Here is a 16,287-nt window from a genome sequence, read left to right on the forward strand (position 1 = left end):
AAGTAAGAGGATAAAATTGAGCGAAGTGTCCAAATTGCAATGATTTCCATTGCTTCTCAATTGGAGCGATTTTTACTTCCATTGCTCCTCCTTGAGAGCGAAAATGCCTTCCTTTGCTTGAGATTGGGAGCGAAATTGATCTCAAAGCCTTCTCCAAGGTTGAATTGACTCCTTCACGAGTATAGATGGCAAATTACTCAAACATGAAGTGATGAAGAGCAAATTTGAAGTCATTTCCCTTGCCTTCTCCTTGGAGCGATATGTTCTTCCATTGCTCCTCTCCAGGAGCGAATTTCACATCTATTGCCCCAATCTTAGAGCGAAATCATCCTTAAAGCATTTGATGAAGGTGATTTAATGATTTTGAACACGAGGATAAAAATTTTAAGGAAATGAATTGTTCGAATGAAGGAGGAGGACGAAAATTTGGTTAATTATCAAAAAATTTCCTTTGCTCCTCTCTAGGAGCGAATTATGCTTCCATTGCTCGTCAAGTGGAGCGAAATTACCTTCCTTTACTCCTCCTTGAGAGCAAAAACCTTCCTTAAGCATTTTGATGACCATTTGGAGCATTTCACATAGGAGAGATGATAAACTTGAGGCATAAGAAGGTGAAATGGATAAAATCTAGCTAAACAAATTTGAGTTTCATGCGAAATTCGCTTCCATTGCCGTGATGTTGAGGCAAACTTGACTTCCTTCGCTACTTTGGAGGAGCGGATTTCCGTTTTGCTCATTAAAAGAGATCAGTTGATGAAGAAGTGATGTAAGGATGTTGAACTTCTTTGCTTCTCGTCAGGAGCAAACTTGATTTCCATTGCTCTCACATTTAAGCAACTTCCTTTGCTCCTTCTTAGGAGCGAACTCCCCTTTGAATGCACTCATCAAACCTGGAACACATAAAAAATCAGAATTCATATAAAATTCAAAGAATGTGTAAAGGTTATATATCATATGTGTTTGATATCATGTTTGTTTTGTTTTGCATATGAGAGGATGATGATGCAAATTGCAAAGCAACACCTTGATAGAATAAGGGGGAAGACCGCAAGACTTACACTACTATGCAACTTCAAGGGGAAAACTTCATCGGCAAGCACAAGGGTATCAAGGAAGGAAGGATCTCATGGTAGTCAAGAACTCTCACCTCATCATGATGATATAAAGAGGACAAAACTTCACAAAGTATAAAGGAGAGATTACACAACTACCTCAAGGTAGGATAAGAAAGCAAATATGGAGGATTGACTCGACCACAATGATGCTTCCCATCATCACCACATTGAGCGAGCTTGAAAATGTTGAGTATCAAGAGATATTGCTGAACATTCCTTCATGATGATCTACTAAGTGTAAATTGAGGTGGTGTCCCAGTCTCTGCTCCACCAATCAAAAAGGTTCCTGCATCAGCATGTCTAGATGCAGTGCACCTGATTCATCTTGTGAAGACACAAACTCCAATACACCTACCCCACACTATTTATTGGTCGAATATTCTAAAGCGGACATGTGTCCAAGCATTGTAATTATTCCATTACAATTAGGGTTGTAATAAACCCTAATTAGAGTTTTTTATCTTGTAATCTTGGCCATTGATTATGGATCAATCCTAGCCACCAATTGTAATGAGCTTTGTATATAAAGCTCACACTTCTCATTTGAAAAGGTGAATACAACAGAGGTTAATAGTTAAGAGTCTATAGAGAATAGTGAGTAGTTGATAGATATTAGATAGCAAGCAGTTAGAATAGATTAGGAGAAGGAGGAATTGTTGTTAAGACTTGTAAATGGAGAAACTCTTTTCATTGAAGTTATGGTGAAATGTGTTATTTCAACAAGTCCCATGGTTTCTACTTGTCATTTGCTTTCATGTTAATTAGATTGAATGGAGGAAATTGTTGAATGCATTTGCGTGGAATCCATTTAGTCCATACCACTAGCCTCTTGGTAATTGTAAGTGTACCTTGCATGGTCCACTGGAATTGTATAAGCTTAACTTCAATTGTTATACATCCATTGTTTAGGCATTAACTTGAATTGTAATCAATGTTTGATGATAATGATTTGAACATCTTTGAATTGCACCTTAGATGATTGCACCAAGCTTGTGTCAAAATTGTTCGGTGTAATGTCCCCATTTTGCGAGCATCAGAGTTTGTAAGAATTAGCGTATCATTTGACCCTCGTAGGCTAACAATTATTGATAGAGGGCCTCGTGTGGCAGTTACTTGGTGATTAGAGACATTACTCTTCAGCTGGATTCAGGTTTTGGCCTTTGCACAGGTTTTTTGACTCAGATTGGCACACTTACTATTTATAGTAAGTTACTATTTTGGGAGAGTCAGGGTTTCTATTAATAGAAAGACACCTGAGCAAAGCTTATTGGCAGTGTTGACCTTGATTGGGCCTTTGCAGCTATTTCTAGACTCAGTTCCACATACTTACTATTTATAGTAAGTCACTATTCAGGGTTTCTATTTTTAGACAGGCATCCAATCACATGGAGAATAGGGAGAGTCGACTCCTGGCTCAGACGGCTTAGCAATCAGACAAGTACATCAAGAGATATTAAAGTTTAAGTGACTTAAGTGATTTATTTAATATTTTAATATTATTATAAAGTTCTAAAGTAACTTTATAATAATAAAGTCACTTTAATATAATAAAGTGCGTTAAGTGAATAATTTAATGTGGGAATAAATCTTTTATCCCACATTGGCCAGGAAGGTGTTTGAGCTCTCTTAAGGAAAGAATAAAAGGAAAGGCAAGAGTTCATTCTCGGCATCCAGTTGATGAATAGTATTTTGATTGATTTTTATTGTGGAGCCTAGGGCTTTCGCAATTTTCTTCTTTGATCATAGGAAACGGAAACTTCCTATTGATAGCAATTTTGAAGGTGTGAAATAACATCTGAATTATTGCAGTTGTGGGAAAGAATACTTCAGTTCTTTCATTTGTGCAAATTGGTGAAGTTTTCTACAAGGGTTTGAAGTTTATTGTTGAAGAACATTTATAGTTGGTTGTGAATCATCCTTCTTTGGCACATGGAGTTATATCATTCTTGTTGGGAGAGATTATCAACAAATTATTCAAGGTTTTAAGAGCAGATTGCAAGTTTTTTCATCCACTGCTACAGTACTCGCGTGAATAGTACCCCCATGAACAGTGCCGTGAACAGTGCCATGAACAGTGCCGTTGCCGTGAACAGTGCACTACAGTGCCGTGAATAGTGCGCTACAGTAGTTTGAGTTCTATAGAAGGGGATTTAGAAAGGTTGAACAGCTATATATATTTGACAAGGGATTTGCATATGAGGAGAATCAAACCAATATATCAAGGCAGCCATTGAAATACCAGGTTTTCTATCTATGGTCATTGGATTAGAAAATCATTACTTCATTGCATCATTTTCTATTATGATTATATCATGAAATATTTGGAGGTTGCATATGTTTAATGGAGATATAATTTGCATATTCCACATTCATGGTAACATTCAACATTGATCAGCCGCTTAGCTTTCATGCCAATTGTTTGCTTAAATGCCTAATGGCTGTAGGTATACATTGGGATGCATGACAAGTGTTTGTCTTAATGTCAACTAGCTGTACTAGTTAATTTCAGTCATTACATATGTGTGGAAAGGTCTAAAACAGCTAGTATATCATTTCTATAACAACTTTGCATTGTTAGAAGCTTTCCATAACTTCATTTGCAACCTACAAACCCAAAGAAGACAAATAAAGAATTCACTACAGCGGCTTCAAACATTGTATGCCAAGTGTATGACAATATTCCTTGGTGTTCAAATAAGCAACCAGGGTCAGATTAGCCAAGGGATATTACATTCGGTTTGATGGTGAGACCTTGCCTAGTAGGACTCCATCGGAGCATTCACCCCTTTCTTGCATTCTAAGTCTTAGGATAGAATTCCTCAACCCTTTCCCTTTTGCCTTTTTTTTTCAACTCAAGCTAGTTTAGGGTAAAAAGCATCAGAAGATTGCAACATTAGATGATCAAGTTCCAACAATTCAAGTATTCGATGTAAGTCCCCTTGTGATTCCAGCATTATCACATCAAATCACTGAGTTTATCCACACGTCATGATTCGACATATTAGGAACCTTGGAGTTGTCTCAAGTAATCCTGATGCGAATCTTCAGCATTTGAGAGACTTTGTTCAAGAGAGGATAAGATCCTTGGTATTTTATTCTGTGTTCACATGTGCCTAAAAAACACATCAACAAATACCAATGTTGACACCTTCTCTACAGTAATGCTAACCCCAATAGGTCCCTTGGTTCCTTCCCAGAATATCTCCACCCTAGCTACCAAGTTTGTCCTAGATGCTCCACAAGATAATTTGGACAATATTTATGACTCATACACATCTATCCGAACTTGTCAGATGTATCTACTTCCACCGTTATTGACTTTGCTAAGTTTATGTCCGGGTCTATGTCCCATGTAATGATTGAGCATATTCCCTCTGTAGTATAAACCGATGTTCCATCCATAGTGTCAATAATAGTGCAGATAGAGTTTGTCCCTTTACAAGCTATAGTTGAAGCTACTCAGCTTGATGTTTTTTGATCTTCCTGCATGGTTGAGAACAATTACTCCTAAAAAGGAAGAAACAATAGATTCTCTTGATGATTTTGAATTTAAGTAGCTTGTTCTTGCAAAGCCTAAAGCCACCAAGTGGTCTAAGACTGTTTCAAAGGTGATGGTAAGGAAAAAGTGAAATATGCTGAGGTTGCAGAGCCTATTTCAGATAAGCTTGATGAGGAGATGCAAACTACAAATTACAGAATTACAAGGTTTGAACTTGGGAAACAAACATATGATAGTACCAAGCATGATGCACAAGAATCTGTAGTGTCATTGATTCGGAGATATGATGAGCTCAAAGAGAAGAAAGATCAGTTGAAACAATAGAATGAACAACTCATTTCAGTACTCCTGAAGATCACTCAGACCACTGAAACAGTTGACCTAGTATCATCTCCCATTGCTGAAGAATCTATCAAAAAGGCTGAAAAGGCCGGAGAAAAAGCAAGTACAATAGATTCTTGGGCAGACAGACTGTTGTGGCAAGGTACTAAACTGGTGAGGATAACTCTTTGAATGCTAAAGGATTCGAAAGAAGTCAAGTTTGGATTGAAGCATGCCCTTGAGGTTTTGTTTCAAGATTTGCAATCTCAGTAGGAGGATCTGAAAACTTGGCTTAAGTTTACAGACTACCGATTGGATGCACTATGTGAAAATGGTGTTTTGTCTTCCAGAAGGCAATATATTGAATTCAAAGAGCTTATGACCAACAAAGTTGAGGTTACTGAAGACTTGATGAGTGATTTAGAATCGGCCCTAAAATCATGTGTTGAAGATGAGCAAGAAATTATTGCCCAATTTGAGAAGGTCTATTGTGAATTGGTAGATAAGGATAAGAAGTTATTGTCAGAAGATACAGTGTTTCCAAAATTCAATTCCTTAATTCGTGTAGAAATGGAGGTTGATCACTTCACCTTAACTTCCATTGATAAGTTAACAAATCTCTAGACTCTCCTAAGAAAAATGCAAAATGCTTTAAAGAAGTATCAAACTTCTTTCACCAATTATTCAGATGTTGTTCCCAGGATCACAGCAGTAGCAAGTCACACTTCTGGGCCAAATGATGATGAAGTGCAAGCTTCATTGCGCAAGTTTGCGAGTTTGTGGAATTTGTGGCCTAGGATGAAGGTCAAGAAAAAGTACCCCAAAATATTTAGTCATTTTTTGTATGATTTCTAGAAAATAATTTTGTAATTTTGTATAGACATATCACGTGAAAAGCCACAATATGTAAATTGCATGTGATCACATTACAAGTCAAAATAGTTTAGGACTTATGATGTTAAATAAGTGAAAATTTGTTAGAACTTTTCCACCTTTTTCTCATGGCTCCTCATTTATATATAGAAGGGGACTCATTATAAATTTTTATCTTTAAGTATTGCAACAAAACTCTGCCGAATTCTGTAGCATTATGAGACTTTGAGCTAATTTTGTGAAACAATTTCAAGTCAATAATGGAGCACATGTGCCTTCAAACTATGTGTTGAAGCATTATTTTTATGTGAATGCATTGTTCTTATGTTAGTGTAATCATTTGACCTTTGAATTTACTTGAAGCATAGTTTTATGGTTGAGAGTTATTTTATAAGAGGATTGAATTTGATATCTGAAAGTGTTTGAGCTACAATATCAAGTTTATAATTTAGGAATTAGAGTTAGCAGATAAGGAAGTTTTAGTAAGTCTTTGAGCTTCAAATATTCCTTCTCTCACATGTTCTAGATAGCATTATATCTGAAAGTCTTTGAGCTTCAATAAATTACCATCTTTTGTCATTAAAATATTTATAAGGAATTGTGACAGTCTTTGTGCTACACAAATTCCCTAGTTGAAATCATTACACTGGTACTACACGGGATTACTCTTTTGTGTGATTTCATGGTATCGGTTATTATCATCCTTTTTAACTTCCGTAGTTGTAAGTCTTGTGAGAAATACCTACTCTGAAATAAGAGAATAGGAAGAGCATTAATTCTGAAATAAGAGGAATTAATGATTGTAAAACCCAAATTGTAATTTTGTTTCAAGTTCTTCAAGAGTGGATAGGTAATAGGTGATAAGAAGGCAGCCCCCTTTTTGTGAGGAGAGATTTAATCTCACACACTATGGATGAAACCGTAATTTTTGTGAACTTCTCCAGTTTAGAAAATTTTCACCCAACAAGAACTTTGGATGGACTCCACTATGTACCAAACCTGGATCTGTATTTGGGCCAAATCAAACTTGAATTGGTAAGTCCCATGGGCTGAACCAGTAACTTGGCTTTTAATTAATAAAATATTTGCGTCAAAACAAAAGGTGGCTAGTTATTTCATTTTGGTGTTCAAAGTGGTTGGTGCTGATACTCTGCATGCTATGGATCAAATATATAATTCCAGAGTGTTGTCTCATTAATTTTTCCTTGAAGTGAGTGGAATGATAAAGAATATTTTTTTTATGCTTTATAGGTATCAACATAGTTTGTATTGTCTCATCACATTTTATACATGGGAATAGTATGTTGCCTCGATTATAAGTGCAATATTTTCATTTTGTCACAGGTTTGAGGTATGCAGGCACAGCAAATGCAGATGCTCAGGAGTTGTTGTATTCTTATTCCATATATTTTTTGAATGAGGTGGTGCATTGTTATATGAATCTTATTTAATGGTGCAATTAAACATGACTTTTTCTATGATTCCATCCTGATTTGTTTGCTTGGATCTTTCAGATCAAACCTGTTGCAGCATCGAGTATAGCTAGACATCCAAAAGGCCTCTCAAAATATGTTGATCGAGCAACTTTAGAGACGTGTCTTAGTGTCACAATTCTTTCTCTTTCTCTGGTAAGGCGATTTGACTTTTATCAAGATTCTTAATGGTTTTGGATCACAATTATCCATTTCAGGTTTAGATTTGCTTGGATGTGCTTCTGTTTGGAAACTTAAGGGACCAACATGATTTCATTTTCAGGAATTAATCCTGAAAATGTTACATAGTTTCATATTCAGTTAAATCTTTGAAAGTCTGCACAACAGTAGGGAAAACATGTAAAGTAAAGAGCAATACACTCTGTTTTTGTTTATCTTTATAAAGCTTGTATAGTAAGATGCTGTATTTTCAAACCATGTTCTATGTTACTGAACTTATGCGATGGAAAATGGTTTCATCATTTATTACCCTGGCCATGGTGACTGATTTTCTATAGTGTAGCATGGGTCTTTTAATACAGTTAGGAATAGTAATGAAAATAATGTCTGGCAAGTTACCTTTCTTGTCTCAAGTGAAAGGCTTAGTCTTACTTGATGAAACTGATAAATAGCTTTCTATTTTAATGTCTAATTCAATTCTTGTGTGTTCTTGACCAGGTTATGGCTGGCACTGGTCACTTAGGGACATTTAAATTGTTGCGATATCTTCGAAGCCGGATTGATCTTCATGGACATACCAAATATGGAAACCACATGGCTGTATAATCAATCTTCCCAATGACTATTTGAATCTTTATCTAAGAGATTAAATATGTTTGAATCTATATTGAAATGAAGCATGCTTGTGGAATGCTTATTATCACGTGTACTTTTTAATTTTGTTCTAGGAGAATAGTGAAAAATTGTGCCATTTTGAAATATGGCTTGGATTATTTTAGCATTTTTGGTAACTTGACATTTTTTTGTATTGAAGTCTGGATAATATTATTGAAATTGGCTTGGAATTTTGACTTGTGCTTTGTTAAACTAACAAACTATTCTCTTACAAGTAATAATTTTTGATAGGACATTTGAAAGGAGTAAACCCTAGTTACTTTGAGAAGACAACCTGGTTTGCTTTGGGTATTGAATTTGTGTGTTCATCTTTGTTACGGTAAATGTAACGACAAGGCTCTATTTCATATTGAGATGGACAAAATGCGGTTTCCATTGCAAACGACCATTTCTTTGCTTTTCATGACATTGCTAGGGAGTTTTGCATTTTAAGTGAATGTGAACAAAAAATTCTGCAATATTTTCAATGTTCCACAAAGACACGTCCCCTCGTAAAAAACCCACATCCCCTGTAGGGGGATGTTTCCGGGACTTGGGGACTTGGGGGAAACATCCCCCCCACAACAGCACCACTTCCACCATCTCTGCCACCGTTGATGAGACACTGCTCGATCGCTTGCTATATGGCACATGCCATTACATGTTGATTGCAACCTTTAACTTTGTGAAAACTACTTGGCCTTTCATGGGGCAATCACAAAGATGTTATATTGCAGATTTTGCGGTGAAAATTTGAATTAACCTTTATTTTTATATAAGCACCCCCCCCCTCGCTTTCCACTGTTGTCCCCTCCCCATCCCCAAATTTAGGCCCTTGGTCCTCTTGTCCCCAAAACCCACCCTTGCATCCCCCCCCTCTTGAAACTTTGTGGAACATTGGATCATGTTTTTAGCCTTTTCCATTCTTCAAGGGAGTTATTAGGAAGTTTTTATTTTTTATTATTAAAAATTTCTAACTTAGTCCAAGTTGCATGTATGTTCATCTTTTATAAAAATCTTTGAAAACTTTGTCATGTGATTTTTATTCTATACAAATTTATTTACTTTTTAAAATCTTCTCATTTTATATGTTTTTAATTTAAATTATTGGTTCTGGTTCGGGATTGGATTTGGTTTCGAGGGTCTTGTTCTCAGGTATGGCTAAGATTTTTTGGATGGCTGGGTTCATTTTGGGTTGGTCCATACAAAAACATATAAAAAATAAGAAATATATGCATATTTGTTGGCATTGTGTTGTCATTGATGTCAACCGGTATAGCATGGCAACCTATATGGGAGATTGATGTGTATTGTTGTCATTGGTGTATACCAGTAATGGTGTCAACTAGTATAGGATGTCAACCAGCATTGTGGTTATTGGAGTCACCGGTACACTAGTCAGTGTTGGCTTGTGTTGAAGACAAGTATTGGAGATTGGTATAGTATGACAACTGGTAAGTGATGTGTTGGCAGTGTATGGTTGCCAACCGGGAAGCATGTGGCCAGTAATAAAGCAAGGAGGATCCAATGAAGAAGTGATGAACCGATATGCAGTTGGATGTCTTATTGCAGGACTCCCATCGGATAGAGATGCTATCATAGGATGAAGAAAAGACTGACAAAAAGTGTGCTACCTCAGATAGCAAGAAAGACATATGGAAGTCTACCGTGGTATCTGTAGATGATGTATCTGCTCGATGTCAGCTTAGGCATATCTGTACAATGCCGGAAGTAGATGACAAGGATCCACTCCCACCGGTAACTAGAGCTTATCCCCCAGCATGTATAAAATGCATCATACACTTCTGAAATAAGACATAAAAGTAGAAGGCAGCTGATTGAGGGCTCACATCGGATGAACCGGTGAAACATGAGGATGTCTCAGGTGTGTGAAACTAGAGATGTGAATCTGATCAGTTAGTGTTGGCAAATTGAGCCACCGGGACAGAGAAGGAACAATAAAGAAGTGAAGGGTTTGTCACTTTGACAAACCGGTTGAGATGATGTGAAACCAGAGATGTGAATCTGATCAGTTAGTGTTGGCAAATTGAGCCACCGGGACAGAGAAGGAACAATAAAGAAGTGAAGGGTTTGTCACTTTGACAAACCGGTTGAGATGATGTTCGACTTGATGAAGATGAAGGTAAGGCTGAGCAGCTGTAGACAGAGAGTGCAACCAAAATGCAGATGCAAACAGAAGGAGACTGTTGTAGTTTGATGAGATGGTGTCATCAAGGTGGTTACTGGTAAGTATGTCCATTGGTAAAGCTGGTAAAGTGCAAAAGTGATAGCCTCCTATTTGATAAAGATGTGCTGCTATGTTTTGGCAAGTGAAATGATCGGGCAAAGGTGTTCCACCAACAAAACAATAAAGTGCTGGCTTGAAGGTTGACCGATTAGGGTAGAATCGACAAGGTTACAGAACCGGTGACAGAGTCTAAAGCGATGGTGATTGAGCTGAGGTGCATGCCGACAATGATGACACGTAAGAGACAGGTGTCATGCATGTGTGGTCGGTAAGGTAGCTGCCGATTGAGTCTGCATTTATGGTCAACCTCGAAAATCACGGGTATATTGTAGGGGTTTGCGGCTCGAAATCAAACGAATAGAGGAGATCTAGGACACACTGATCGAGCATATCAGAGTAGGTGAAGAAAATTGCATCATGCATGATAAGCGACAAATCAAAAGGCCGACATATCAGGATGCATGTCGTCGTGTTTGCTAAATATGGCAAACGTGTTTTGGACACAACAAGATTGGTGGAGTGGATTGATCCGTTGCAGGTGGTCGATATCTGGAAGGAGATCTGATTGGATTTGATATGCCTCGTGGTTGATGAAGGAACCCTAGCGCACCAGAAGTTTGAATGTCGGTTTTGGCGGGAATGCTGGAGTATATATATGCAGATCGAAGACCAGATATGTTGAACAAGATAGTGAAGCTAGAGAAGGGAGTGAAACCAGAGAGTTAATCAGTCAAGTGTCATCGACAATCACAGAGGAGACTGAGTGCGTGAGAGAGAATCGGTAAGAAGAGCTAAACTTGCAAGGGTAAGGCAACCAGTAGATTGTCAGAGTTTGACAGTGGGGTGAACCGGTAAGAAGGCAATAGTGAGAGAATCGGCGAGAGTGTCAGAGAAGATAAGACACAACAAAGATTGAGCAGAGGAGAGATCAAAACTAGTAGAGAGTAGAGTACCGACAGAGAGCAGAGTACCGACAGAGAAGAGTTAGAGGCCGAACCGGTAAGGTTGCAACAGAGAAGAAAGAAGATTAGAGAACCGGTGAGCAGAGCAGAGGAAGACGGGTTGAGAAGAGTAAAATTGGAAGGAAGATTGCAGAGGTTACAAAACTCATTTTTAACCAGGAGATTACTTTTGCATTGAATACAAACTTTGTAATCACTGAGTTGGAGCTTAGTGCAGGGGTTGGTGTTGTAAAATCAGGGGTTTGTGCTCCTTGGGGTGATGCCCTAAATCAGTAGGGGTGGTACTCCTTGGGTTGGTGCCCTAAATGTTGTAACCATTGTTTTATAGTGAGGCTGGATTGGAGCAGTAGACTCCAGTAGCATTTCTTACCGAGGTTTTTCCCATGTTGTGTTTTTCTCGTACATCTAGTGTTATGTGATGTCCCTTTTGTGTGTGGTTGCATTTGTGTCATCCTCCTTTCTCATCGGTATGTTTGCTTTGTGTAAGATTTGCCAACCGGTATACACACACTTAGGATTAAAAGGTTAAAGTTTGGAAAGATGAAAAGCCTCACTTATAGCTTCTTCTGAAAGATAGGCGAGGATAGTTCCATCCTTGGCTATGATTGTCCTTGAACGTGAATCATAGTGCCTGGCACATTCGATCATTAGCTCATGACATCTGACTGTGGGAGGGAAGCCTGCGGCCTTGATGATGCGACTCTCAATTATCTTCTTGGCTATGGGTGATGGCTTGCCGATGTAAGGTGCTTCTCGAAACTTCTTCACATTGAAGTTTCCTAAGCTGGTGTCTCCAATACTGCTCCATTTGGATACGATCCTTGTCTCCAAGTCGTCACTCTTTTGATCTTCTTTAATGAGAGCTTGCCGGGTAGCAGATCCACTTGCCTTGGGGGCCGCCATTTGCTACCTACAAAAAGGTTGAAAGTTAGGTTTAGGTATAGTACCGTAGATAGGTGATTTGAGATCTCTTAATTGAATTTTAATTTGAAAATAAAATGATAAATCTTTAAAATTATGAATATTCAAATTGACATCACCTTCAAATCAAACTAGATTATTGAAGACCTAACCTTAAGAAGATTGATATAGAAATTTGAATCAGACCTTCAATACATCTTCAAAAATCAGATTGCACATACCTTATCTTTGATTTCTAATTATCAACCTGAAAAGATGGATAAAAAGGGAGATTGCTGCTGGATTCGCCTTCCTTCCAAGTGATATTCAAAGGGGGTCAAAAGCTTCAGGTCTGCATCTCAGGTTCGCCTTTGCAGATCTAGACCTTGACTAGCCTTCCTAGATCAGAAATTCGTCTACATCTGCTGCAATTCGCTCCTCCAGTTCTGCTCCTCAAATTCGCTTAGGAAGAAAGTATGAATGAATGATTAGTGATTGCAAAATTTACTTTCCTTTATAGGGCGCTTTCATCCCTTTTCAAAGAGGCCGACCTCTTAAATAAACAAATACAATAAAAAAAATCCATCTCTAAGGTGATTGACCTAGCAATAAAGCTTAAAAAAAAATTCTTGGGTGGCAAAGAGTGAATTTTTTGAATTTTAAAGCTCAAAGATCAATTTAGCCTATTTGACAAGTGTTTAATCAAGGTGGATTTGCATTATTTATTCAAAATGAGGTCTGATTAGTAATTTAGGAGAGGAATAATGTGTTTTGAATGTGACTTGCTTGTGAATCTTTTGAAGAGACATAGGCAACCCTAGGAGATGTTGAAGTTTATTCAAGATTTGATGTTTGCCATTTTACTCCATTCACCCCATCTTTCGATTATTTCAGCATCTTGATCCTTAACCTCTCATGTCCTTGCAATTTACCTTTTACCTAGCTCAAACGAGGTGAAAAATAGGGATTTCAAAGGATTTCGCCCTGGACCCTCTGGAAGGGTTAGGAGCGATTTTCATGATTAGGTCCAAATTACATCATTTCTTTACCCCAAATTGCTTCCCAAGGCAAGTATGCACTAGTCTTCTCTCTACCAAGGCCTAGGAATCCATATCTTAGCCTCCATCATGAGCAAATTAGGTGATTTTGAGAATTTCACTCTGGACCCTTTGGAAGGGTCAGGAGCAAAATTCATGATTTGCTTGATTTTCCCTCTCTTAGCTTCATTCTTCATCCCTTAAGTCATCCAGAACAAGTCTTTGGGCTTTAAAATGAGGAATGCACTAGCTTGTTGATTGTAGCAAGGAATAGTGTCTGGTGAAGAAATTCGCTCTGGACCCTTTGGAAGGGTCAGGAGTGATTTTCTTCCTTTAGGTTGAATTCTACTTTCTTCTTACCTTGCTTTGTCACGATTTTCACGTTTGGATTCCTCTCTCATGAAGAAAAACTTGTTCTATCCTTAGGAAGGCCTGAAAGGAGAAATTTGCTCAAAACCATGGCCAGGCACAGGTTGTATTTAGGATTTTGCTCTGGACCCTTTGGGAGGGTCAGGAGCGAAATTCAAGTTTTAGCTCAATTCCTTTACATTTGGTGGTCACAAGCTATTCAAAGGCACGCCTAGGGACCTCTTCAAGCTCAATTCACCCTGATCAACACTTGTCTTAACATAAAATTTGAAGAAAGAAGAGATTTTGTGAATTTCGCTCTGGACCCTTTGGAAGGGTCAGGAGCGAAATTCAAGTTTTGAGCTCATTTCTTCATTTTTTCAACTCCCATCTCCATTGCAAAGCTAATATAAACCAATCCACCTTCAACCACGCCATAGAAACCAAGGATTTGACCTCATCAAAGGGAAAAATAGGTGTTTTCAAGAATTTCGCTCTGGACCCTTTGGAAGGGTTAGGAGCGAAATTCATGATTTAGGACAAAATCCTTTACTCCTTCACATTCCATCACTTCAAAAGGCAAAGACATGTTAATCCACTTCCAAATATGCCCAAGGAACTTAAAATATTGGCCTAAACAAGGAAGAAAATGAGGTTTATGGAGAATTTTGCTTTGGACCCTTTGGAAGGGTCAGGAGCGAAATTCCCAATCTTGGACAAAATCCTCACTTTTCAATGCTTTCGTTCACTTCCTAAGGCAAGAACATGTCCATTTACCCCCACTATGTCCAAGGAACAAGGCTTTTAGTCTAAAGAAGGAAGAAAATAGTGCTTATGGGGAATTTCGCTCTGGACCCTTTGGAAGGGTCAGGAGCGAAATTCCTAGTCTAGGTTTATTTCTCACTTCTTCCATTCAATTTACCTTCAAATTTGATCAAACTCACCTCTCCTCACCACAATCAAGTCCATTTGCCATCCACTTAGCTCAAAATCCTCACTTTTCAACGTCTTGGGCAAAATAGGGGGTCAAATTGAGGATTTCGCTCTGGACCCTTTAGAAGGCTCAGGAGCGAAATTCCTACTCTAGGTTGATTTTCACTATTCCATCACCTGAATCCACCTTTCAAAGGCAAGAACACATCAACGTTACTCCAACCATGCCTTAGAAGTCCAAAACTTGGCCATAACAAGGAAGAAAATGAAGTTTATGGAGAATTTTGCTCTGGACCCTTTGGAAGGGTCAGGAGCAAAATTCTCACTTGAGCTCATTTCTCACCTTTTTTCTCCCTTCCTTGGCTTGGATATAACTTCTTAGGCCTCCCCTATCATTATCCAGTTCAAATTGGCATTCATTTGAAGATTTTGTGAAGAAAATAGGGTCTTATATGAATTTCGCTCTGGACCCTTTGGAAGGGTCAGGAGCGAAATTCTTCCTTGGGCTTAAATCCTATCTTCATTTTTCACATTTGTTCACTCAAACAAGTGTTTTGCCTTCACTCAAGCCTGGGAATGAGCTAGCTCCTAATTTGGGTCAAGGTGGAGTGTCTTATAGAGGAATTCGCTCTGGACCCTTTGGAAGGGTCAGGAGCGAAACTCCTATTCTTGGCTCAATTCACCTTGGATTCGACTCGACTTTGCCTTAGAATCAACCCTTTGATGAATTTCCTTTCATATCTTTGCAAATTTGCTCAACCCCTCTTTGACTTAGGTGAAATCTTAGGTCCTTTGTGAAATTTCGCTCTGGACCCTTTGGAAGGGTAAGGAGCGAAATTCATTATTAGCTCGAGTTTCTTGATCTTTTCCACCCATCATGCCTTAGATTCATCCTCTTGAGTCTACTCTTTGTCATCCAAGTCTATTATTTGCTTACTGGCTCCATTCAATTGTCTCTGACTTGACAGAAGACAAGACTTTGACCTAAAAAACCTACAACTTTGACTGATTCTGATCAGCTAGTGTTGGCAAGTTGAGCCATCGGGTCAGAGAAGGAAGAGTAAAGAAGTGATGGGTTTGTCTTTGACAAACCAGTTGACATGATGTTCGGCCTGATGAAGATGAAGGTAAGGTTGAGCAGCTACAGACAGAAAGCACAATCGAAATGCAGATGCAGACAGATGGAGACTGTTGTAATTTGATGAAATGGTGTCATCAAGGTGGTTACCGGTAAGTATGTCCACTAGTAAAGCTGGCAAAGAGCAAAAGTGATAGCTTCCTATTTGATAAAGATGTGCTGCTATGTTTTGGCAAGTGAAGTGACTGAGCAATGGTGTTCCACTGGTAGGACATCAAAGTGCAGGCTTGAAGGTTGACCGGTTAGGGTAGAACTGACAGGGTTAGAGAATCGGTAGATGAATCCGGTTGAGTGTTGGTCGGTGACAAAGTCTAAACCGACACGGTGATTGAGATGAGGTGCATGCCGACAATGATGACACGTAGGAGACAGGTGTCATGCATGCTGTGGTCAGTGAAGTGTGGGTCGGTGAGGTAGCTGTGGACTGAGTCTGCATTTATGGTCGACCCCGAAAATCACGGTTATATTGCAGGGGTTTGCGACTCGAAATCAAACGAACAAAGGAGATCCAGGACACATTGATCGAGCAGATCGGAGTAGGTGAAGGAAAGCACATCATGCATGGTAATGGACAAATCACAAGGTCAACATATTAGGATGCAGGTTG

General features: G+C 38.6%; 1 protein-coding gene across 1 annotated transcript in view; it reads left to right on the forward strand.

Annotated features, from left to right (window-relative positions):
- LOC131072914 (anaphase-promoting complex subunit 1) overlaps positions 1-16,287 on the forward strand; it is a 310,855-nt gene that overhangs the window by 238,030 nt on the left and 56,538 nt on the right. Inside the window, exons 27-29 of the mRNA XM_058009211.2 lie at positions 7,153-7,229; positions 7,323-7,436; positions 7,959-8,060. Of these exons, the coding sequence (XP_057865194.2) occupies positions 7,153-7,229; positions 7,323-7,436; positions 7,959-8,060 (293 nt within the window). The remainder of the gene's footprint in view (positions 1-7,152; positions 7,230-7,322; positions 7,437-7,958; positions 8,061-16,287) is intronic.

The sequence above is a fragment of the Cryptomeria japonica genome, chromosome 11 (genome assembly GCF_030272615.1).
Source record: "Cryptomeria japonica chromosome 11, Sugi_1.0, whole genome shotgun sequence".
In the NCBI taxonomy this organism is placed as follows: Eukaryota; Viridiplantae; Streptophyta; class Pinopsida; order Cupressales; family Cupressaceae; genus Cryptomeria; species Cryptomeria japonica.